The 24,974-nt window shown below is 39.6% G+C and overlaps 1 protein-coding gene across 4 annotated transcripts in view; it reads left to right on the forward strand.

Moving 5' to 3' along the window:
• The window catches only part of ATG10 (autophagy related 10), a 109,120-nt gene extending 84,175 nt beyond the window's left edge, over positions 1 to 24,945 (forward strand). For 3 of the 4 annotated variants that reach the window (XM_080973077.1, XM_080973074.1, XM_080973076.1), the window contains exons 6-9: positions 4,205 to 4,273; positions 10,913 to 11,010; positions 12,012 to 12,127; positions 13,340 to 24,945. In XM_080973077.1, coding sequence (XP_080829203.1) covers positions 4,205 to 4,273; positions 10,913 to 11,010; positions 12,012 to 12,123 — 279 coding nt within the window. In that variant the 3' untranslated portion in view covers positions 12,124 to 12,127; positions 13,340 to 24,945. The remainder of the gene's footprint in view (positions 1 to 4,204; positions 4,274 to 10,912; positions 11,011 to 12,011; positions 12,128 to 13,339) is intronic. The other variant, XM_080973075.1, reaches the window with a different exon arrangement.
• Positions 24,946 to 24,974: the final 29 nt, after the last annotated feature.

Consider the following 24,974-nt stretch of genomic DNA (forward strand, 5'->3'; position numbering starts at 1 on the left):
AAGCAACTGAGTATAGCTCAGTGTTTCCTTCTTTCCCCATGCAAGTTGACCATGTTCTTTACAGTCTCATTTATTTTGATACAGATAAATATTCATTTTACAAATATGGTGCATAGGCAATATGAGATCAATGCACTAAGCACTGTTGGATACAGAATGGGATTTGGATCCAATATCACTTTTGCTTGAACCTGGGGAATAAAGATGGGAAAAGAAGGATGGGCACTGTTTCATAAGCACCTCACAGGAAGACCCTGATGAGATCATTTTGTTTCAATATTGAAAAATAACCAGGTTGCATTTCCCTAGTCCTTGAAAGGTTATCACATAATAAATCTGTTAGTCTTTAAGGTGCCACAAGACTCATTGTTTTTGCTGAAACAGACTAACATGGAATGATGGTACCTTAAAGTTCTGTGCACATGTAGATAACAACAAATGACTTCTATTGCTGAACAAAAGCTCCATCACAGAGTAGTTGGCAATTTGTCATTGTATAAATTTGAATTACAAGTCGGGGGAGGGGAGAGAGAGAGAGAGAGAGAGAGAGAGAGAGAGAGAGGAGAGAGGCCTCACTGTTTCTATGGCAGCTTCTGATATATTTGCCTTCACTTGATTATCCAGTAGCATTTCAAGTGATGTCTTGCTAGTCTCACTTTTCTAGGTGCAACAATCACAGCAGGGAAATGCGTCTCTATTTTATTAAATCTAATAAAGTGTAGAACAGAAATAGCCAACATGGTACCACATTAGCTCTTTCTTGATAGAGGATAATGTTAAATACTGAGGAGAGACCGTATCTCAGTGCAGAGCACATGTTTTGCATGTACAAGGTCTTAAGTTTGCAACTCCAGTTACAATAAGCTCAGGAGGAGAGCTTCAAAAGTCATCAACTTGAGACCCTGGAGAGTTGCCAGTCAGAATAGGTAATCCTGGGCTAGTTGTAGTCTAAATCAGTATAGGGCAGCTTCATATTTTCAACATGTCTTATCTGAAAAGCAGGATTCTCAAAACAATTTCCTTAGGAATGTGTGCTCCATATATAGTGGCCTTAAATTGAAGCACTCTATTCTGTGTCTTTATACTGCGCTTAGCTTTTCTCCAAAATAAGTATTATAAATATTGTTCAATATGCACAACATTGTTCCATATGGAAGGAATATGTTATCGCCTCTGGCTGAGACTGTGGCTGCCTTGTTTCTTGAAAACTTAAACAGTTCCTTTCTTTCAAACCTCAGTATTTGATTCAGTGAACATATACAAGGGCAAGGTAGTGAGTCAACAGAGGACTGTTGCCAGAAGCTCTTGATTCGAAGAAGAGAAAAAATGTGCTACCAAGCTAATTTGTAATTAAAAAATAAGTTTATGGAGAAAATAAAATAAAGTTTCCCAATTTGCATTTCATTTCCCATTGCAGAAGGATTTGGACTTGGTAGTTTTTTATTATTATTTTTTTTTTGTAATGGCTGAAATAGTGAGAGTTCCAGTTTCTTTTCAAAAACAAGCTTCCAAATGATTGAGTGCCGTATTGCGAGGCTAGGCTCTGGTTAAAAAATGAAGCATTCTCCCCTAGTAACAGCAGGGCAGCCTGACTAATGGGAATTGAACATTTCCTTTCCTGTCATGATCCAAACAGAGAGAGGCCTTATTAAGGGTGTCTACTTCCTTTTTTTTTTTTTTTAAAGGGATTGTTTAGAAATCTTTATTATTTAAGCAATGTATAGGCAAACATGACTCTTGTTGGGGTTCTGCTGTTTACCCATCTACTTTAGCAATCACTGTGAACTCAGCATTGTTGTACTGACTTTGTCTCATCACTATCCTGGAACATTACTTGGAGCATAAGTATTGCTATTTGAAATCCCTACGCTAAATCAAAATTTGATTGCTTCTTTAGACCCCAGCTGAGTGGCATACCTTAAGCAAACATGTATCAAATTGTATATATGGGTTCTAGAATGATGTGTTGGTGCGGGTTTGAGGGAATATCTGCAGAGGGATGTTTTGGTGGTCGGGCGCATCTAGTCTTTATAGCCCAGCTTTTCCCTATCTGGGCCCTCCAGATGTTGGACTTAAATTCTTAGCAACCCTAGTCAACAGGACCAATGATAAGGACCAAAACATCTGAAGGGCACCAGATTGGGTATGGCTGCTGTAGTCCATGAATTAGTTCATTTCAACCTTCACTAGTCCAATGTCTATCTGGATGGCAGAGCACTGGACACAAACCTATGCATTTTAATTGCATGTCAATCATCCTTTTCTCAGAGTTTTCAGGAAGTAAAGTTTATTATTATTTCCTCCTCTTAGTCTGAAGAATGGCTGAAGTCTCAGGTGGTATTGAAAAAAATGTTCAGTTACAAACGCTTTCTGCTGCCCTTGATAAAAGTCTTGACATCCCTCTATGAATGATTTTCATCAAAGCTATATCATGCAAACTGGATGTGACAGAGGATGTTTTGGACAACAATCCCTTTCCACTATAGGAGAAATGGAGAGCCCATAAAGGCTATGATGGATGCTCCAAGGCAGTTTAATGTAGCACTAGAGAAAATAGAAGCCATTACTACTGGAGGAGCTCCAGTTATGACAGGGAAAATAAATGGTGCTGTTACAGGAAATGTACCAACAACAAAATACCTGCTGTTTGGGGGAAGGGAAGTAAAACACACAGTACCAGCTATCCAGAACTAATTACCTTGCTGTAATGCCCAAAAGTGACATTCGTTGTTAATTGAAATTTGACATGGATAATATTTCACATATTATTTTAGGCATTATCTCACTGTGTGCCTAAAGTTGTATAACACAGGCTGAAAGTTTTGTTTTGTCAGTGCTAGAACTTAGGCATGGTTTGCTTTCTCTTGGGATGAAAAGAGAGTATTTCATATTTTTTTCTCATTGAGATCTAGTAGAAATGACATTTTATTTGGTCAATGATAAAAGAAGCATAAGGGACTTGAAACCAGAAAGATTTGTCTTTATTGAATGCTGCTGTTGCACATGCTGGAAAAAGAAGCTTGCCCCATAATGTAATGGCTTTTGGGGCCATCAAACTCCTAGTGTAGGACTGCATTCCTATTTTCAGATTGCAAAACAAAAAGCTTTTTAAAAATATCACAGCTGCTATCTTCCTGTTTTCGCTCTGAATTGCTCTATAGCAGAAGATAAAACTAATTATCATTAGGTTCAATGTGTCATTAAGCATTTCCTGGCTTTCCTTCATAATAAGATCTTTTGAAAAAGAGAGTCAAGCAGAATCTTCTGTCTGACAATCCATGATACAGAAAATGGTGGGAAATCAATTTGCCTGGTAGGTTGGTGGCGGGGGGGGGGGAATTCTGGTAGACCCTTTGTTTCATGTCTATGATGCTGTCACATTCTTTGCAGGGAAATAATGCTTTAAGTTTCAGAAAAGTATTTTCACTTTTTGATGCTTTGTTCCTGTCCAGAAGACGCTTTTGCTCCTGTAAATGTCAGGTTGCCTCCTGCAAAATTCCAACACACATTAATCAGGAAATGTCTACTGCAGTAGCAGTTTCACCCACAAAAGATTAATTTATAACTAAACTAAGTTGATTTTTCATTTAAATAGGTTTGTGCTTGCAAAACTCAGTGTGATTCATGTTTCTTTTCATCACTGATATATAAGCCTGACATCTGGAAACTAAATGCTACTTCGCCTTTGTGGAAAGGATTTCCAGACACGAAAATTAAGGAAACTTCATATAGTAGAAAGTTTTTCAACATATGTATTTTGGCATTCTTACTTTGTTTATACATTCCTCTTTCTATGTCTCTATACTATTTTCTATATCTCAATCCCAGTTGGTGGCTTGGACAAAGAAAGGGGAAGCAGTAGCTTTGGAAACTGCTCTAGGAACTACACGAGGAGCAAGTTTTCCATTATCAATTCCCCGAGCTGCTAACTCTTTCGATAACCTTCATTGCATTGGCAACTATCCACAACTTGCTTTAGTGTGCCTCCATTTCATTGGTTTAACCTTGGATGTACATCAGACTTTTTAACAACTCACAAACAAAAGGACATGCTTGAGGTTATCATATAAAAGTCTTAGCACAAAAGTTTGAAAAATACAGCTTCCTTCCAAACTACTCGAGTGTTGAGTGTAAACTAAAGTAGCAACTTTGGGGGATTGATATAGTCAGTCAAAAGTGAAAATCTGCAATTTTTTTGTTTCAGAATAGTCTTGATTCAAAGGCAATCATGTTTACATGTACCAAAGGGAGGGTAGGCTTGCTGCTGAATGAGGTAAATTATCTGTATGATGTGTCTGATGTGTGTTCCAGAGTGCACAACAGGGATCACTCAGCCTATAAAGAGAAGACTTACCTGGGTCTGAAATATATTTCATTTATGAATCATTTCCTGTGAAACATCCTAAAGTGATTCAACAATTTTAGCAGTTAAAATGTATCTAAAAGCAATTTCAAGCCTAATACAGAGACTGGGAAAAGAATCTCCACTTAAAAGTGTTGTTGGAAAAAGAAGTTCTTTAATAGGTGCCGGAAATATAATAGAGGTACCAGCTCTTTGATACATAACAGGAGAGAGTTTCAAAAAGCAGGTATTTCCATACTAGAGGACTGATTCCTCCATTTGTATGGGCTCTCTTGCAGAGTGCAGTGATCATTTGAGTATATAAGCAGTTAAGTGATCTTCTAGGTGTTGTTGTTGTTGTTGTTTAGTCGTTTAGTCGTGTCCGACTCTTTGTGACCCCATGGACCAGAGCACGCCAGGCACTCCTGTCTTCCACTGCCTCCTGCAGTTTGGTCAAACTCATGCTGGTAGCTTCGAGAACACTATCCAACCATCTCGTCCTCTGTCGTCCCTTTCTCCTTGTGCCCTCCATCTTTCCCAGCATCAGGGTCTTTTCCAGGGAGTCTTCTCTTCTCATGAGGTGTCCAAAGTATTGGAGTCTCATTAGCACTAAATGGTTTGCATTTACTTTTTTTTACATCTTTCAGATCCAATAGATTTTCAGCTAATCGTACTAGAAACTTTGTGCCTCTCCTGACTTTCTGTTGATGGGATCCAGACTTGACTCTGCAATATGAATTTTGAAGGGAGTTACAAAATAAAAAAAATCCTTCCAGTAGCACCTTTAAGACCAACTAAGTTAGTTCTTGGTATGAGCTTTCGTGTGCAAGCACACTTCTTCAGATACACTGAAACAGAAGTTGCCAGATCCTTCTATATAGTGAGAAGGTGGGGAGGGGTATTACTCAGAAGGGTGGTGGGAATGGGAGATAGGCAGATAGCTGGGATGAGCCTGCTGACGACTCTTAACGACTGTAATGGGTCTTACAGGAAAAGGCAAGGGGTGAGAAGGTGAGAAATGGCTTAGTCATGTATAATGGGATAAGAATCCAATGTCTTTGTTCAAACCAGGTCTCTCCATGGTTTTAAGAATTATATCTGAAGAAGTGTATCTGAAGAAGTGTGCTTGCACACGAAAGCTCATACCAAGAACTAACTTAGTTGGTCTTAAAGGTGCTACTGGAAGGATTTTTTTTATTTTGATTATGGCAGACCAACACGGCTACCTATCTGTGAAGGGAGTTACAGTTAGCAGTAGGAGAGCAAAGGAGTTTGTTGAAGAGGTGGCCAAAGTATTGGAGCCTCAGCTTCAGGATCTGTCCTTCCAGTGAGCACTCAGGGCTGATTTCCTGAAGAATGGATATGTTTGATCTTCTTGCAGTCCATGGGACTCTCAAGAGTCTCCTCCAGCACCATAATTCAAAAGCATCAATTCTTCGGCGATCAGCCTTCTTTATGGTCCAGCTCTCACTTCCATACATCACTACTGGGAAAACCATGGCTTTAACTATACGGACCTTTGTTGGCAAGGTGATGTCTCTGCTTTTTAAGATACTGTCTAGGTTTGCCATCGCCTTTCTTCCAAGGAGCAGGCGTCTCTTAATTTCGTGACTGCTGTCACCATCTGCAGTAATCATGGAGCCTAAGAAAGTAAAATCTCTCACTGCCTCCATTTCTTTCCCTTCTATTTGCCAGGAGGTGATGGGACCAGTGGCCATGATCTTCGTTTTTTTGATGTTGAGCTTCAGACCATATTTTGCGCTCTCCTTTTTCACCCTCATTAAAAGGTTCTTTAATTCCTCCTCACTTTCTGCCATCAAGGTTGTGTCATCTGCATATCTGAGGTTGTTGATATTTCTTCCGGCAATCTTAATTCCAGTTTGGGATTCATCCAGCCCAACCTTTCGCATGATGAATTCTGCATATAAGTTAAATAAGCAGGGAGACAATATGCAGCCTTGCCGTACTCCTTTCCCAATTTTGATCTTCTAGGTAGTGTGGTGTAATTATCAGAGTGCCTGACTAGGATCTGGGAAACCAGGGCTCAAATCTCCACTTGGCCATGAATCTCACTGGGTGGCAGTGAGCCACTAACTCAACTCTCAGGTTGTTGTGAGGATAAAATGGGGAGGAAGAGAACTATGTATGGCACCTTGAGCTCCTTGGGGGAAAGGGGGGCTAGAAATGTGATACATAATTAAATAACTAGATATCTAGACTGGGTCTCAAACTGTATAGGCCTTTGTACACCAGTACCAACACCTTCTACTTAGCCTGGTAGCTAATTGGTTGCCAATGCAATTCTTTTAGTGGTGGCGTAACATGATGGCAGTATTCTGCCCCAGTGAGCGGTCAAGTTGCTGCATTTTGCATTAGCTGCAGCTTCCAGGCCAGCCTCAGGGGCAGCCCCACATACAGTGCATTGCAACAATCAAATCTGGAGGTTGCCAATTCATGGTGTTGCAGTCCAAAAATGGCCATAACTAGTTTTTTTAAAAAATAAAAATCAGGCAGAGCTCATAAAAGGCACTCAGGTCACCTGGACATGTCACTTTACAGAGATGGATTGAACCTACTCCTTCAGGGGCAATTGACAGTAATTGACCCCAAGACTTTGAACATACAATTGGGGGACGATAATTGACCCCAAGATTTTTAACCTACTCCTTCAGGGGTGATTGACAATAATTGACAATAATTGATAAAATCGCAAGGTGAAGTCTTAAGGTAGGTAGGTGTGTATGTGTGTAAATGAGGAGGAGAGAGAAACAACTTGAAGAAGAGTTGATGTGTTCATATTCACAGCACAACAAGACATGGGCAAGACATAACTGTAATGTGTGCATAAGTAGGGACGCAGTGGTGTTATTTAATACCATTGATGTCATGCACACTATCCAATAGATTTCTCTGATTTCTGTTCCATCCTTTTCTAGACAGCATTCCACATTCCAGCGACCCTGCTAGTTCAGGAGAAATCTTATTTTCCCAGCAACAATATATTTAGTTTGAACTGTGGGAAAATGCAATATCCTTGACACAGAAAATGGTGTATAATAGCAGGATGACCTTCATTATATCAGAGCCATTATCTGATGAAACAAGATAAAGACACTATGCTGGGTACAGATACTCAAGATGTAGGTCAAAGAAAATGTTTGGGGAAAGGTTGTCAGTTCATTGTTTTAGTGCAACAGTGTTCTGACTGTTGGTAGCATAGAATTAGATTAACAACAACATGTTAAAACAACAACAACAAAGTATCTAAATATACATACTGTACAACTAAGGAGATTATATTATTTTTTGTTGTGTGAATAGTCTTAATGTTACATTTTTGTGAAAATTCAGCATGTGAAATTGCTTTGTGTCTAGATGGAAAATCAGGAATTCTAACAAAAATCTGAACGTGCATGTTATTGGTTAAGCTGATCATGGTGTTTGTGTGTATAATTAATATTCAGTATCTTCAGCAAAACACTGCTAACGAAGTGTGTATTGTATGTCAGTAAGCATCCTATATTGGGGGAAAGAACCCATCGCATCAGTGATGGAGTTCCAACTTTACAGAGTGTAGGAGGGCAAGTACCTGCCTCAGTAGCTTATAACCTGCAATTCAGTAGAGCTGGAAGGGGCAGGAAGTGTATGCAGGGATAAACAGAGAAGCTGTATGCAAGTTGAGTTAACTGTAAGGAATGGGAACAAGGTGGTTGTGCCAAAGGCCTTATAGAAATTATCCGCAAAGCTGTTAGCTGCCTAGGACAAAGGTGCTTCTCTTTGTGGCATCCCATCAGTAATGCTAATGAAGCCAGTGAGACCACAATATTTGTGCCTCTCTGATATTAGAGCATCTTAGCCAGTGTCCTTGAGAGAAGAGACAAGCAGAGAGGGAAGATGAGAGAGGCGAGATCTAGAAGCACATGGCAAGTATAAATATATTATATAGGGGAACTGGAAAGCCACCAGGAGAGAGAATTGATGGCACCATGGCTTCTCAGGCTGACTTTTTAGTTTGAAGATAGGATAGGTACCTGCTAGCTGTGTTATAATTTGTGTTTGTTCCTTTTTTGTCATTGATAAAACTCTTGTTGCCAATTTCAGGACATAGTCTTTTTCAGAAATCTGTCTTTGCTAGAAGTATTTTCATACATTTCAGATTCAGTCTAACAGCTGAGTGAAATAATATATTTTCATTCAGATTGGCATTTACTTCATAATACAGAATGGCATCAGTTCACTAGCATGGATAGCAGATGGTAGCATCCTTGCATGAATTTGTAGTTTGGGTTGTCTTCTGAATTAAAATAAAAGGAGCCTCAACAATTTTTAGTGTTCTTCTACATAAATTTTGTTGAATTAGTAAATGTTGCTCTGTTGGGGTTGTATCCGATTGTGTCTTTCCGTTGACAAAAGGCTCTTTGATCCAGTGAATGATTTATGTGAATGAAAAGGGGGATGGAGTATTTTCCACAGATCCTGCCTTTCTCCTACAATCTTCCCCACACTACTTCCCAAATTGTTCTCAATCCTCTGGAGCAGATTTGTTTGGGGCAGGACAGAGATACAAAGGAAAGGGGAAATTAGCAACAAAGTCCATTTTAGTATTTCAGGTCTAAACATGGGATTACATGTTTGCAGAATTCCAGTTTCTGGCTGGCAAGTCAGTCTTGAATGTTGGCACTTGCTGCATTTTGTTTCATTGTGTAATCAGACATGGAAATCAGTCCTGGGTCTACAAAAGTGTAGATGGTAAATTGAGATCTGTAGCAGTGCAGATGTAGGCTGTGCTTTAATGTGAAAGAACATTCATTGGTTTCAATGTACATGTAAGTTGGTGAATAGAGAAAGCATTAGTATTCAATCTTACAGACGGCCAGATAATTTACTTTCCAGCCTTCCTTAACCGGGTGGCTGTGCTGGCTGGGTCTGATGGGTGTTTTAGTCCCAAACACCCATATGGCATGGGTTGGAGTGCTGGGAGGCTGGTCTAGACTGTAGTTGTATTTGACATTCTTGGTATTTGTTTGGAATGTATTTTTTTAGTATGCTAGGCTCCAGTTTAAAATAATTACATTTGATGTGTGTGTGTGTGGAGGGGGCGGGTCACTGCAGAGCATAAAGGTAGCCTCAAAATGTCTTCTTAGGGAATACTGTTGTACTGCAGGAATGCATTGAAAAATAACTCTTGTTGTGAACCAAATGCAAATTCTGATATTCAAATCCAACAGTGACTAATATGCTTAGAATAGTTCAGTGGATCCAGCGTGGAACAGACCAAATTACGGAAATAAACATGGAATTTGTGGTACCTCTATAATTCCCTCTCCATACCTTCAAGAGAATAAGTTCTTTAAGGATTACATGTTTTTATTTATCCAGCAATTCTAATCCCTTATTTAATCCCTTTAATTTGTGTTTTCCCCAATAGCTTATTTTCTTTTGTATAGTCTTTATAAAGTGATACTCTAACATGAGCTGGTGTTCTTAAATATCTTCCGGGTGTTCTCAAAGTGTACTCATCTTACTATTTTTAATATAGACTATCTATTTAATCATCTGGCCTAATATCCAGATGATTCACTACTGTGATTGCACATAGTTATAATTCGTTGGCACACTGAATCCCTGAGGCCTAAGGCTGCTTTCTGCATGTACATACTAGACTTGGGAACTGCTAAAATATTAACAAATGGCAGAGAACCTGCATACCCAGAGAACCCAGTAGAGGGTTCTCTACTGTGTAAATTCATTTTTAGTAATAAAGTAATAAAATTTATTGTGCTTCTTTAAAAATGTTTACATCATTCATAGCTTTGTATAATTGGTATCTCTCGTCCTGTGTCAATATGCTAAATTGTGTTGGAATATAGCTTGATTATATAAATTTAGTTTTAACATAGGTCACTTTGATCACTGTTCAAAGTCTACTGAGGATACTCAAAGGACTGTCTCCTTCCATACATTCCTGTCTGCTCAGTGAGATCAACTGGTGAGATACATCCAAAGTGCCATTGGCAAGAACGTGTAAAAGTGCCTTCTCTGTTATTGTGGAACTCTTTGCCCTGGAAGACCTAGCTTACCATCATCACTATGATGCTATTCCAGTGCTGTTTGAGGATGTTTTTGTTTCAGCAGACTTTCAACCTGGCTGGAGTCTGATTATGCTTGGATTTCTCACTTTTAGTGCTTTTATCTACTGGACCTTTTTGTTCTAACTTGTTTGTGTTTTGTTGTTACGTTTAAAATGTTTACTTTTTTAAAAAGAGAAGAATGTTAATTGCCTTGGGTGTTTCATTTATTAATATTTCTGTAGAGAAGTGAATATGACACATAAATAAATGAGTGTAATCTATCAGAAAGAATATTGGTCTTGGATTTAGAAGTCCTAGTCTGAACTCTTAGATTTAGATTTATTGGTGTTTGGCAAGTTGCTATCGCTTAACCTTCGATTCCTCATCTGTAAAATGAGAACCCTAAGAACTTAACATTACAAATGCAATAATGATTGTAAACTACTTTGGATACTGCAAGTGCTATATAAATAATATAAGCATGGCTGATCTTTTTCAGGAGCATCCATTGCTTGGACAGCCTTTCTTTGTTCTTCATCCTTGCCGGACAAATGAATTTATGTCTGCGGTGTTATCCAGTTCGTATAAACAAAGCAGGCAAGTAGTATCAGTGTGAGGTTTATTAGGTTCTCATATTCACCCTAAATAACCATGTAAAAGTGTACTGTTGTAGCCAGACAAACTCAGGTTAAAAATAAGGCACAATTCTTTAAACTTCCTCTTTATCTTATACACCTGGGGGTGTTGCTGGATAGTCCTTGGACATTTTAGGAGATGTTTCTCAAATTTCATGTTCATAATATTTACTTGGTCTTCTTTGTTATTAATGTGTGGACTAGGCTCCTCTGGAATTTCTATGATTAAAAGACTTGAGTGGAAAATATAATCTCCAGGGGCTTCTTATGGCCTCTGGCTACTCATGTATGACCCAGGGAATTCTGAGAATTTGTGTTTTCATTTTTTCTTCTTCAAAAGAATTGTTCGACTGCATGGTTTCAAAGATAAATGTGTGATGGGAGATAAGATTACAAGCAAGGTCTGATCTTCTAGCTTCCATGATTTGGATACCCTTTCCCTAATTACTTCAGTGATTTAGAGGGACTCTGCTTGGAATATGCTAATATTTTGCAATGCTGTACCCACTGAACCCAACCTTGCAGGTCTTCAGAAGATCGTGTAAAATGTTCTTGTTTAAACAGGCTTTATGCTAGACCTAGCTTCAGAGCTTTAGTAGATTTGATTTGGGAGTATGTTTTTTTAGATCTGTTGAGATGTTTCATTGACAGTTCATTGTGTTGTTCTTTGTTTCATTTCTTTGGTTGTAGCTTTTATTATGTACAGATATGCTTTGTTTATAAAGAAAATCATTATTTCTGGATTTTTACGACCTTAAAGTTGGCGGTTTCAGATTATTGTTACACAAAACTTGGAATGTCACAACTTCTGTTTAGGACATTTTGGGATTTCCCCCTCCTCCATAGTAATGATGTGTGCAATGTTGTATCAATTTTATAAAAATTAGTAGCCATTTAAAATGATATCCAAGCTTTTAAAGACAGCTAGAGTGTAAAAAAAGCTATTTTCTTTTTGCTTTGTAGGAATACAAACTATATTATTTCATGGCTGAGTATCGTAGGCCCAATGGTGGGTCTCAGTCTGCCTCTGAGTTATGCAAAAGCCAATTCTGAGCAGACTACAAGTGCTGACTAAAGAGGTAAAAAATCTTACTTAAAATTGCATATTTAAAAGCCATTACTCTTTTCCAATTTGTTAAATACTCTTCTGGATCTGCTTATCAATGCTTAAAATATAACTGTTTTTGTTAGTTAATATCTTCATCATCACCTTAAACCTTAAACTTGTGCATCCTTTTTATTTCTGAAGTTAGCAATTGCAGATTATTATACTACAAGTACTTCACATCTACCAGCTAAGATGTCTGTGATGGTGATTGGCATTCTGGCTTAGGATACTTCATCTTTTTCTTCCTATGCATATTTTATCGCCATTTTTAAAAAAATGGTATTTTTCTTCTTCTGTAACTTTTGTTGTACACCACCCTGATACTTTGTAGAAGAATGAACACACACACATACATGTAAAACATATGGGGAACATGTGGTTATCCAGAAATCGCAGGTCTTCAGCCGCTATCATATGTGGTCATTTGCCATGTTGGCTGGGGCTAATGGGGGTTAGAAACCAACGCTGCTTTTCATGTAAAAATGGTGCCCAGAGTGTCATTTGCTTTTCCTTTGGTTGTATGACTTGTACAATTGGTTTTGTAGACATTCCTTAACTGTAAAACGCATTAAATATACAGTGGTACCTTGGGTTAAGAACTTAATTCGTTCTGGAGGTCTGTTCTTAACCTGATACTGTTCTTAACCTGAGGTACCACTTTAGCTGATGGGGCCTCCCGCTGCTGTCGCGGCACTGCTGCACGATTTCTGTTCTCATCCTGAAGCAAAGTTCTTAACCCGAGGTACTATTTCTGGGTTAGCGGAGTCTGTAACCTGAAGCATCTGTAACCTGAAGCGTCTATAACCCGAGGTACCACTGTATATTGAAGGGCCTTCTCTTTAGTTGTGCTGCTTCTGTGGAATCCCATCCCCCTGTAACAACAACTGGCATTTTGGGCATTTGGTTATGTGGGGTGGGGCTTACTTGCCTCCCCTAATATTTTATTCAAGTTGGCACCCCTGCTACTTATACCCAAGCACTTTTTCTCTGCAGTGAAGCAGTATATTGAAACACTGCCAATAACCTTTTTAGTAGCTGAAGGAGAGGTCACCAAAAAATTAAAAATAAAAAAACCCCTCAAAATCAGGAGTGACTTAATTTAAGCAAGTCTAGTGCATGCTGATATATCCATCCTGTTCCAGTTCCCAACTTTTGATTCTGCTTTTCATTATTTCTGTTTCAGATTCTGAACAGGAGCATGGGTAGTGGCGAAGCATAAAGATGTCCCACCAGTCCTGTAGCTCAGCTCAGACAGGAAACTGAGGATGACATCAACATCACCACAAGAAGCCTAAGCAGAGGCTATGGTTCATTAACATTCATGTGTTAATTATAACCAAGTCTTAGGAAGCAATTCTAATTGCAACAAGTATGATACATGGTCTTGGCTGGAAAGAAATGTCTGTTCTCTTTTCCCAAACTTGATACAGTAACTGTTTTGGGGTAACTTATTTATGAAGTAATTCACAAAGTATATCCACAAAAAGACAACATTGGTGATTGTCAAAGGAATTTGAAGTTTCTACCTACCTTAGCTTCTGTTGCTTTCAGCTACTTCTATGAAAAGGAATAATTTTGTAGGAAATGGTTCCCTTGCTGCTGTTTTGCCTTGGCTTAGACCCATTAGCGACATTTATAAGTTACCAATACACAGATTGCTTCACACATTACAGAAAACACTTTCCTTGAAGAATCAGCATGAAACTGCTGCTGCGCTCTTCGTGTGTTAGGATCAGACATGGTGTTTATAGGCTTCATACACAGGAACATCTAGAACTGGCTGTGAGTACTCACGTAGTCTGTACACACAGTCATATATACATGTAGCAATGCACACATTTGACTTGGGACCAAACTGGGTATGATGTGGCAGTCACAGTTGTTGTTTATGTGTCTTTCCTGGGGAAGGGGGTGTGATTTTTTACCTCAGAGGTGCTGTGCAGTATGAGCACTTCCTTTTTATTACCTTTTCATGGTCTGTCACCTAAACACTTTAGCCCTCAGATTTGTTCCAGTACCAGAAGTGAGCCAGGCTGTTGGGACAGGACTGGGGGGTGGATTGCCACGAGGACAGTTTCACCTTTGTACCTCTCTGATACTACAATTAAACTTCACCACCGGCCTGCCATTATATGTGAAACAGGAAACATGGCTGCTGGTTTCCCACCTAGTTTGTTTCATGTTATTTCTACAGTGAAGCATTTTCCATGTAGGAAAAATGTAATGTTAAATGTTGACCCTAATTTAAGCTGTCTTGGCTTTAAAATGGCCCTTGATGTTTTGTGTCACTTTCCCCCTGCCTTCTCTTTGTTCTGCCTTTCTCCTCAGAGTAGGCTTCGTAAAAAGTACAGCTACATTGAGAACCTGTTTAATACCAAGTAGCTTCAATTAGGACTCTGCTAAATGCCCAATAATAGTCTTCATGTTACATATGTTTATCTGGCTTATCCATTCAAGAGGTTAATTAACAGTTAATATATGAAATCAATTAGCAAAAAACGTCCAGATATTAATTTCACTACCATTTAAATCAGTCACTGCTCTATTAATGTCAGTCACGTTGCTGAGATGCATCATAGCACAGATATACCTCTTAGTTTCCCTCCCACTGTCCTGGACATACTACACACAATCTGTATTTCTTACTGCATTGAGTGGGTGTAGTTTAAAAGAATAAGGAATATAAAGATGACTAAAAATTCCAGTGTTGCATTGTTGAAGTTAAAAGTAAAGACTCCAAAGATCACTAACTGGTAATGGCAGCATGTTTCTTCATAATGTTAAAAAAATGGTTTAGCTTCCACTTAAGGTAGTTTAGTGGGTTTTATGGTAACTTCGGCTTGTACTAGTCTTTGGTTCATGAATAAAGACTACACCTTACTTTACCTAGGTAAGTCTCCACTATTATTAAGTGGATTCCACATGAATAATTATAACCACCACAGTGAGAAGTATTACTCTGGCCCAGTTTTCATGTGACTTTAAACCGTAAACCTCAATTTATTGTCAATGAACAGGAAGTTTGTGTGTGCTGTTCAAATGTTTGTGCTTCACTCTTCCCCTGCTCCCCATGCTAGGAAACAAGCCACAGACTGGCATGTGAACCAGAGGTGTAGCGTGGGGGGTGCTGTGGGGGTCATGGCCCCAAGCACAATTTTGAGAGGGGGCGCAAACAGGTGCCCCCACAGCAGGCTCCTTCATCGGAGCCTGGCTCTGTGCCAGAAGGAGCTGTGCCTTGACTGCGATACTTGTGCCTGGCCTGACCTGGTGGCAGAGAGCAGGAGGAGAGTAGGCAGCAGCTTCCCTACCCCTCTCCTACCCTGAACTGTGGTGCAAGGGAGGGTGCCCTCCGTGCCTTGCCCCCCCCCCACGGGTGCACCCACCGATGTGAACCCAGGATTCCGGTCTGTTTCAACCAAACAAACCACCAGTAGAAGCCAGGGTTTGTTCTTGGCTACCTGCTTGTGTTGTGTTTGGGGAAAAACAACTGTTCCGTGGAAGAATAGTAGGAGCTGTGTTTCCCAACCTGGCTTCCTTCAGATGTTGTGAACTCAAGTGACCCTTGGACATTTTGACTTGGCCCGATGGGAGTTGGAGTCCCAGACATCTAGAGGGCACCAAGTTGGGGAGGGCTATATTAGAGGATATGAACATGAACAGCTGACTTAACCAGTTCAGATAAATGGTTGATGAAACTAGGGATACTGCATCTGAACTTTGCCTTAGTCCATGTAGCCCAGAATTGTGTACTCTTAGTGGTAGTGACTTTCCATGGTATCAGAAAAAGAGAAGTCTTCTCATGGCGCCTGTTAAAACAACAACTTTAAAAAATAAAATAAAATGGAGAAGCTGGGACCTTCTGCATGCAAAGCATATGTCCCAGCATTAACTTTTGATGTCTCAACCAAAGAGAACAGGATTGCAAGCTACACAATGAAGTGTTTTGTACAGTTCCCTCCTCTCACATCTAAAAACAAAATAAATTACACAAAGCATACAAATAAACGATTTGTATTATTTGTGGGAATAACACAATTTGGTTTCATGCAAATTTTGGATTTGTTTTTTGTTTTAGTCTAGAGTATGCACAGCCTTCTATTTTGCCAATATTAAAGGAGTGCTATTTCTCAAGAAAATTATACAGTTTTATATGTTCCATTTATGAGGGCAAGATGTTTGGCACAGTTCCACTGCCCTTCTCCTGGTTCAATAGAGTTCAGACAGTCACCTGGGATTTTCCTTAAGTATGAGGAATTTAACCAGTGGCCTAATACCAGTGTTTTCAGATTAAGAAGTTCTAGTTTGCTTATAGCCATCAGTGAAAATGTAGAACTGCTGCTTACATATTTTAGGATTACTATTTAATTCTTTTTCCATTCTGATGCAAAAGGATCTAGCTTGTCAGACTATCTAACAATAAGTCAGCCGTTCAATGGTGTATCTTCATCACTGGCAACAACCAACAAAACCCATTTTCGGAAAACTATAACTTTATACTAGTGATTCAAGCCATTTGAGTGCCTTTTTATTCATGTTAGGTCACAATTCAACTAGTCAGTCATGGCTGTGAAGCAAGAATTGAGACAAAGAAAACATTTTTTCTAGGGCTTCTTCATTTTCCTCCCTCCCAGAGAAGTTTCTTTAGCAAAGCTAATTTGTATCTCTTTTCAAGATTTTATCTTTTAACACAAAACTAAAAAAAGAAAAAAAGAAAAGAGGAATGTCACGGACTGGAAGGAAACATAAGGATGCTATTCCATGCTGTGCAAACATTTCCCCCTGTTTCGTTCATTACTGCAGACACCCAGGTTGCCTTGCTGAAAGCATGGCATTTTGCCTTTGAAACCACATTGCCTTTTGCAGTGCATATGGCAAATGGGTAGCTGCACAGAGGGCTACTTAAATGCTTTCTCCCCAACATAACTCCAGAGGTTCTCTCAACTGACAGTGTTCCCTGCCTGCCCTTGTTTTGAGAAGCAAACTTTAATGTTCAAGTTGTCATCTGCCTCTGCAGCTGATAGACCTGTTTTCAGTGTCTGCTGAATATCGACAAGCTTAACTTCTAACAATAGAAAATGATAAGATAAACAAGAAGCATTTTGAAACAGAGAAAGTAGGGACCTTACCAAGACAAGGTTTTTCCAGATGAGAAATATACAGTATTCCAGCTATAATACATACACCTCTGTGGAATACATCTTCTCCCACCTTGTGCAGTGGAAAGATTAAACCATTCTGAATATTTTAAAGTACATAAACCCAGCTATTAATCAGCAACAAACCCATGACTGGTATTGGATGGGGCAAGGTACAAAGTAAAATATGTGGATATTGTAATCTGGGAGTACCTAAGAGTGTAGGCATCCTATTTTAAAATTGTGGTTGCAGTGAGCTAGAGATATTGTTTATTTTTTAAACAACAGAAACACATGCAATTTTATGAATATATAAATATCCACAAAACACATCTAAAGGGTTATTTACATCAGTAAAAATGACTTATGAATAATCCTTTTAAACTAACAGCTGAACTACTTCAGAAACAACCGAATATTTGCAGGAAGAAAGCATTTACAAGTTCTATTCTTTGTGTACTTTTAATTAGTTTATTGCCAAATTCACTACTTCAGAACTTGTATAGTTAGACCAGGTAGGTTACTCTGTTATTCCTACTTGGCAGTAACAATGGAACAATGTAACCTGTAAATGATGGTTTGCCAACTCTCAATTTTCTCAGAAGAGCAGAAAAAGATAATATAAATTCTGATGTGTGTGTATATTTGTACCCCCACACTATCTTGCAAACTGACGAGAAGAAACATTCTAAAAAGCAGTTAAGATACCAAGTATATACAATATAGTCAGTAAAATACTAACAGCTTCAGCTCCAGTGACCAAATTCTAGTCCAGACAGAAAGGTTGCTTAGACTGCATACAAACCATGGATTTAAAGCACAGTCGTCGTCGTCCCCCCAAGAATCATGGGATGTGTAATTCACCCCCACAGAGCTATGATTCCCAGTAGCCTTAACAAATTACTGTTCTCAATATTGTTTGTGCAGGGTGTGTGTCTTAAAAGTATGGTGATTATTGCAACCATAGTTCCTAGAAAATACTCCTGCTCAACTTTTGGCAGACCTCCAGAGCCAAAGATTTCATCATTGTGGGGTAGCCACCAATAATATTTCAACATTTTCTTGACAGCACACTCCTCATGAGTAATTTATTTAAGATTTTTCATTATAACCTAACAGTAAACGCTGAAAGAAAATGAGGGGGAAATGGAGCTAAAATAAGAAAATGGTAAAGTTTTGAAAAGCACATGTTATGCATTTTAGTGGTACAAAACTGGAAGAAAAGAAGCTATTCTAATCATTAGATAATGTCGTTTGTCTTGGGCTTCTGCAGAGGTTATTGAAAAGTCAGTCTTCTGTTTTTAAACACAAAAGCAGGAAGCTGAGGAACAACACAGAAGAAGGTGAAGAGGGAAGCAAGATGTTAAAATGGAAAGGCAATGAAAAGGGAAAGAAGGTGAGCTGGAGTAAGTTGTTATATATGAACTGGGCCAGGCATCAAGCGTACCAGGTTGTAGCAGGTGCAGCTTTGGGGCAATATGGCTGTAATCAAAGTGCTGCTACTAAATGGGATAAGAGGCAAAGGGAAACATGGCCTAATTTTTAATAACTTGCAAGTGCTCCCAAATGTAGTTGTTGTTTTTACATACCGGTATGTAACAGTACTGATAAGAGGGTGCATTTGGGATAGTTCCAGGTGACAAGAAGTGAGGAGAAAGTTGCGCTTCAAGGGAGAAATACCCAAAGCGTGAGAGTTTGGTGTGCTACAATTGCACTGTTTGAAGGTTCCAAAGGCATATCGCTTATATGTGAGCATTCAGGAACTGAGGTTGCAGCTGTATAAATTGGAGCTCTCTTCCATTTGGAACAATTTTTTAAGCATTGTGATTGTTTTATTTGTATCTTTATAATTGTATCTTCTGTTGTTGTAACCCACTCTGGGTCCTTATGGTAAAGAGTGCGTAAGAAAGCGTATCAATAAGTACACAACTAATCATTCACTGCACTAGAATCATCGATAAAACTTTGTACCAGAAAGAAGCAATGATAACCATCCCTGGTCATTGTTACCACCTGATTTTAATTGAAGGAAAACCCTCAAAAAGTCAGGTGCACATTACTAGGGGAGGCTGGATCTCCTCTATGACACACTGCCCTGATAACAGGACACGCCGACGATTGAGATCAGCAAAATCACATTATTAAGTTCTTGCTGCATGGTAACTCTTCCTTCTGTGTTTTGGGGGCTCAGTGAAACATAGATGGACAGGAAGGAATCACTGCCACTTATTTCACAGCAGGAATTACGGCATCATCTCCTGGCCAGTCCTCTGTTTGCCAACAAATTTGTTTTCAGAGAGAAGCCCAGCAAATAAGCTAAGCAGAGAGAGAGGGGCAAACTGCCACTCTTATTTTGAAAAATCCTCAAATGCCTTCTGACCAAGCAAAATGTAGAAAACAGTGAACATTTTTTTTTAGTTCAGCTAGTCAAATATTAAGCAAGGTAGTGGTAGGGTTTATACATGAAAGGACCATGAGCTCAGCTCTTCTATGGAAAACGAAGTCCTAGGTTGAAATGGGAGCACTCTTTTCATTAATGTTTTGTCTGTCCTCCCTTTTCAAGGCACTATATTGCACTTGTCCCCTGTTGGTGGACCTGGTGGGTTCTGGGGGTGGAGTAAAGTATTCCATAAAACTGAACCTGAGTGGCGTGGAGCAACCTCCCAGGCAGAAGCCTGAATGAAGTGGTGATGCCCTGTGCATGTGGTTATAGGGAAAGTGTGTCTCACTGCTAGAGGTGCTTTTCCACAGGGAGTCTGGGCTCATACCTGAGTGTTCATAACAAAAAGCACATGGAGAGTTCCTGGGATATCCTGAGTTAATTAACTGTCATGCCACAGGGTGAAAGCCCAGCAATAGTGACATCTCTTCTCATCTGGTCTATTTTTAGCAAGATGTTCTTGCCTTTGCTGAAAGGGGTGAACATGGAAGTTCTCGGAAATGCAGAAAAAGGAATACTCTTGACCTAATTAACACAGTCTATTAGCAATGTGCCCTCATTCTTGCTGAGAAAGGGACAGGCTTGGGCTTCTCAAGAAGTGTGAAAGGGTGCTTAATTTAATTAGGTGTGTGCTTGCTGGTTGATACTCATTTATTACTAATGGGAGATTATTGGCTGAATTAAGGGTTTAGCTTGCATGTAGAAGCGGTACTGGATTCTGGATTTAATTGGGGCAAGGTGCAGACTGTTGCTTATGAATGGCATGTGTCTGGGAGGGGATTATCATTGGCTCAAGGCACAAGGGCTTTCCCTCTCCACCACAGCGATACTTTCACTGCTGAGAACCAAACAAATTACATAGGCTTGGGTCATGTACAGAGTTCAAACTGAACACAGCTTTTTATTTAACAGCCCAGTACTGTAAAGCTTTCTGATATCATGTAGCTAATCTAGGCTAGCCAATTACACACCAGCCCTGCTCCATCCCCCATGAAAAGAAAAGGATATGCATCATCAAAGAGTAGCGGAAAAGAAGACTGCAATTTGCATAAAACTTGCAGGAACCAATTTATGTGTACAGATGCAAATTTAGAAGATGTTTACTATAATTGCAATTGAAATATGTTACATATTGTCATAATCAGGCAGGCTGACCAGGGACCTGTGTGCATTCTGTCTGCTCTGCAGGTGCTGCTGGTGGCCAATTTCAAAACCCCTGCTCTTCTTTTTCATGGTTTATTGTATTCATACTGGACTTGCCTTTCAAATAGAGGACTGTCCTCTATAAAATAGGACACATGAGCTTCTTAGGCTCAACTCAGTGTTGTTTCGATTGAGTTTCAATCAGTACCCACATACAAATCCCAAAAATTGCTAGATACAGTTGTTGTTTTTTTAAAAAAACTTGAGGTCATAGTACTAGGTTGGAAACTAGACTGGCAGACTTCCAGCTCCAACCTCTTGTTCATATTTATACACCTGGCCTACAAATCAGGAATTTTGATGAGTGTTAGGAGGAGTTAGACAGAAAAATAAAATAAATATGTTGTCGTTTTCGTTCCATTCTGTCCTTTTAAATCCCTTTGTTTTATAATCTTACATGTAGGGATGGGGGCTACATAAAAATTAATAGCAGAGGAGCTATTTATTAGGTGTAAAACCATTTTTATATTAAGGTCAAGCAACTGGATCATTTTTAAACATTTACTTTGGCTTCAAAGGCCCTACTTTGGCTTCCTTGAGGCAACATTTATTTTCCACCCAGTAAAAAGTGTGAACTTGACTCAGCTGGCAGGAAGTAATGCAAAGGTACACAAATGCTCTCATTGGCAGACTCTAGGTGATCTCTGCTGGGCAAAAGAGGGTTTTGCTTGAAGTGTAGCATTAGCTGTTTCAGTTTAACAAGTGGAGACCCCTGCCTTTTCTTTTTAAAAACAACAACAGGGAATCTCTCTTATTCTTGCCCACTCTTTTTCACACACGCTCTGCTGCCAGCCAGTTCTTTCTCTTGCCTGAACAGAACACAGCAGTTAGTTTACATTCACAGAAGAGTCCCAGTAGGTCAGACCAAAGGCCCATCAATTCAACACCCTTTTCTCATAGTGACCAAGTGGGTGTCTCTGCAAAGCCAGCAAGCAGGACCTGAGTGCAACAGCAGTTTTCCCACAGAGATGACAGAAATCAGTGGTTAGCTTTTGTGCACAGGATAAGTAATTGTAGGGAGCAGCCTTCCTCCCATTTTCAGCTCAAAGCTGGAGAGCAGCTGGAGCTTGTTCTTACACCAAAGATCCACATCTCTCTCCAGCTTAATTCTGGAGCTGGGGAAAGGAGCAGAGAATTGCTCCTGGCCTATGCTGTGTTTTAGAGGTATGGTACAAGACCAGGGACAAGGCCAGTCAAAAACACGTTGACCCCTCTTCAGACTTGCCTCCTTAAGATAGCTTAAGATAACAGCCCAGTTGTGTTTCTCAGCTTTGCAAGGGTATGTTGAAAGTTGGCCTAGTCAGGAGACACTTTCTGTGATGACCCTCTGTTGGGTTGAAATAACGACAGACGAGTAGCAAGTGTCATGTGAGAGGCATCTCTCGAGCAAGTCCCAAGGAGACTCTTTTATTGAATATTACAACATTGCCACAGGTGCGCTCGTTGCTGATTGGTTGACACAAATACAAAGCAACTTGTTGCTGATTGGTTAACACAAGTACAAAGCAAAGGTTACATATAGGCATTAATCACCAATAGATTAAAGGCTGGGAAAGGGAGCACAGAACTAGACAGGCATGATACCTCCTAATTAAATTATAACTAGTGATTGATATAGCAAGACTAAAACAATTACTAATGATTGATCATAACATGAAAGAATATAATAATCGCGTTCCGTAGATGTGGTCAACTATGCATTAAGAACAGGTCAGAGTATAATGTTTTCATGAACTTGATATGAACTGAACATCCTAGGGAGATGAGGGAATGTCTTGGTATTTAGAACGGGTTGTGCAGCATGTGCAGAAGGAAAGCTTAGAAGCAAGACTTCCCATCATGCCACAGTCATGTGCAGAAGCAGAGAAAAGATTAGAAGCAAGACTTCCCATCATGCCACAGTCATGTGCAGAAGCAGAGCTTCCCTTCAACCCTCCTCTCCCACTACTGCTCTGTCCTGTACCATATTCTATGTGGACTTGAGAGTGCAGAGTACGTGCTTTGGGTTTGGCTTCATAATCCCTGACAACAAATGGGCAGGTGGGAGACCGAACACTGGAAAGAAAGCAATTAACGACGATGCTTCAAACTACTGTAGTGTGTGCAGAGTGGGTTTTTCTTCTTTTTTCCTGGCCAGCAGCCATGTAAGTGGCCTAATAGCTTATATGCATGCCGGACTTTTATTTGCAAATTATGTATATAAAGTGCTCCCATCCATTTAAGATGTAACCTAATACCACAGATAGTCAACAGCGAGCACTTTGATATGTGACTCGTTTTATCTAATGGAAGTTAGATGATGGAAGTTGTAAGCCGATGAGTACAAGAAGTATGTCCAGTATAAATGAAATGCACACACCCAGAAACACTAGGAGTGAGGATGGAGGAGGTAAAGTTATTTATTTCAAATGGTTATATCCAATCTTCGCATTCATGAGGATCTGCAAGGTGCCTTAGCAAGAATGAAAAAAGCTCATGTGAAACAATCATGCAGCAACAATAAAGCAAAATGTAATGTAATTATCCCAAATAATATCTAAAATAGCAGGTTTTGTTTTTTAAACTTGTGCTCTAAAGCTGACTAGTGAGGGGGCATGTGAGTCCTTGAGAGGGTGTTCTATAGTCTAGGTGCCACAACTGAGGAAGGCCCTGTGTTGTGTGATACGCACTGTACATTAGAATGCCTAGGGAATATGCAACAGTCTCTCTGAGGACAATCTAAGTGAGTGGATAGGTTCATACAGAATAAGATGGTCCATAAAATATTCAGGCCTCAGATAATTTAGGACTTCATAGATAAAAAACAACACAACTCAAAATGGGCTTGAATTGTGAGGAAGAGCAGCTGAACAAATGGGCATTAAACGAGCAGTTGTAGATCGTGGTGTATTTGCTTCCTGATTCCAAATGCTGGTTTCTGCAACTGCAATGAAGTGGATAGATTCCGTTGTTTGGAAGCCCAAGAGACACAGGCAAGTGCTAGAAGCAGCTTCATACTGCAGTCCTGTGAACACTTATCAGGGACTAAGCCCCACTGAACATAGTTTTTCCTTCTGTTTAACTGTGTAAACAGGATTGCACTGCCAGGGGCTTGCTCTGCATTCTTCATGAAAGAAGAAAAAGCTCTACTCACTCTAGCTGAATGAAATTCAAAGTGAGGTGCCAAGGGGTTACGGATTGGGCCCTTGGTTTTCCTAACACGTCTGCATTGTTTAGCTTTGGGATCCCCTTCCGCTCCTTATTGTGAAATCCCTTCCAAGATGGCTAAATTTGCAAGTAGCAGAATAGAACAGGAGGTTTATGTAAACAAATTATGTGGACCTTAAATGAACTTCTTCCTGAGGTTTGAATTACCATTATCGCCTTTTTGGGGAAATTTTGATTTGTGCCACTATTTTGTAAGTCCAATTTTTGTATATTTTCATGTTAAGACCATTGCTATGACTTTTTTTTGGTTAAACATACTTGCTGTTGACTGATAATTCCCCTCCTTCCCTTATTCCAAGTAAACTTTTTTCCATGCCATTAAACAATAAACCTGTTGTCTTAACTACTTCCTTTAGCTCACTGAATACCTCCCTGAAGTCCCCTTTTCTGATTTGTTGTTGCCTTCAGCAGCATTGGGAAAACCCCACTCTCCGTTGAGTGAATGTGTCTGAACGAGCCTCTCTACAGTTCTTTCCAAAATATGTATCTCTCAATTGTTCTTCCATTATGTGTATTTTCTTGCGGGGAAGCAAAAAAATAAAATAAAAAAATCTTACAAATCCTTCAAGACCCAGCAGCAGCAGTCTTCCCTTCTAGAGACAGAAGCAGTTTGGCATGCCTTGAAGTAAATGGGAGACATTTAGTCCTTCAATGCATCAAGCTTGATCAATTCAACCCCTTACATCAAACAATTCCAAGGGATTTTCCACTAAAGAAGCTCTGAACATTTTACAGTCAACAGCCCATACGCCGCCTCTGAATTTTTCTCAGCATCTTAAGAGTGGCATCTAGTGGCAGAACGCCCTCATATCCCTAACTGCCATTGTGAAGCA

This window comes from Podarcis pityusensis, assembly GCF_964106645.2.
Source record: "Podarcis pityusensis genome assembly, chromosome: 11".
In the NCBI taxonomy this organism is placed as follows: Eukaryota; Metazoa; Chordata; class Lepidosauria; order Squamata; family Lacertidae; genus Podarcis; species Podarcis pityusensis.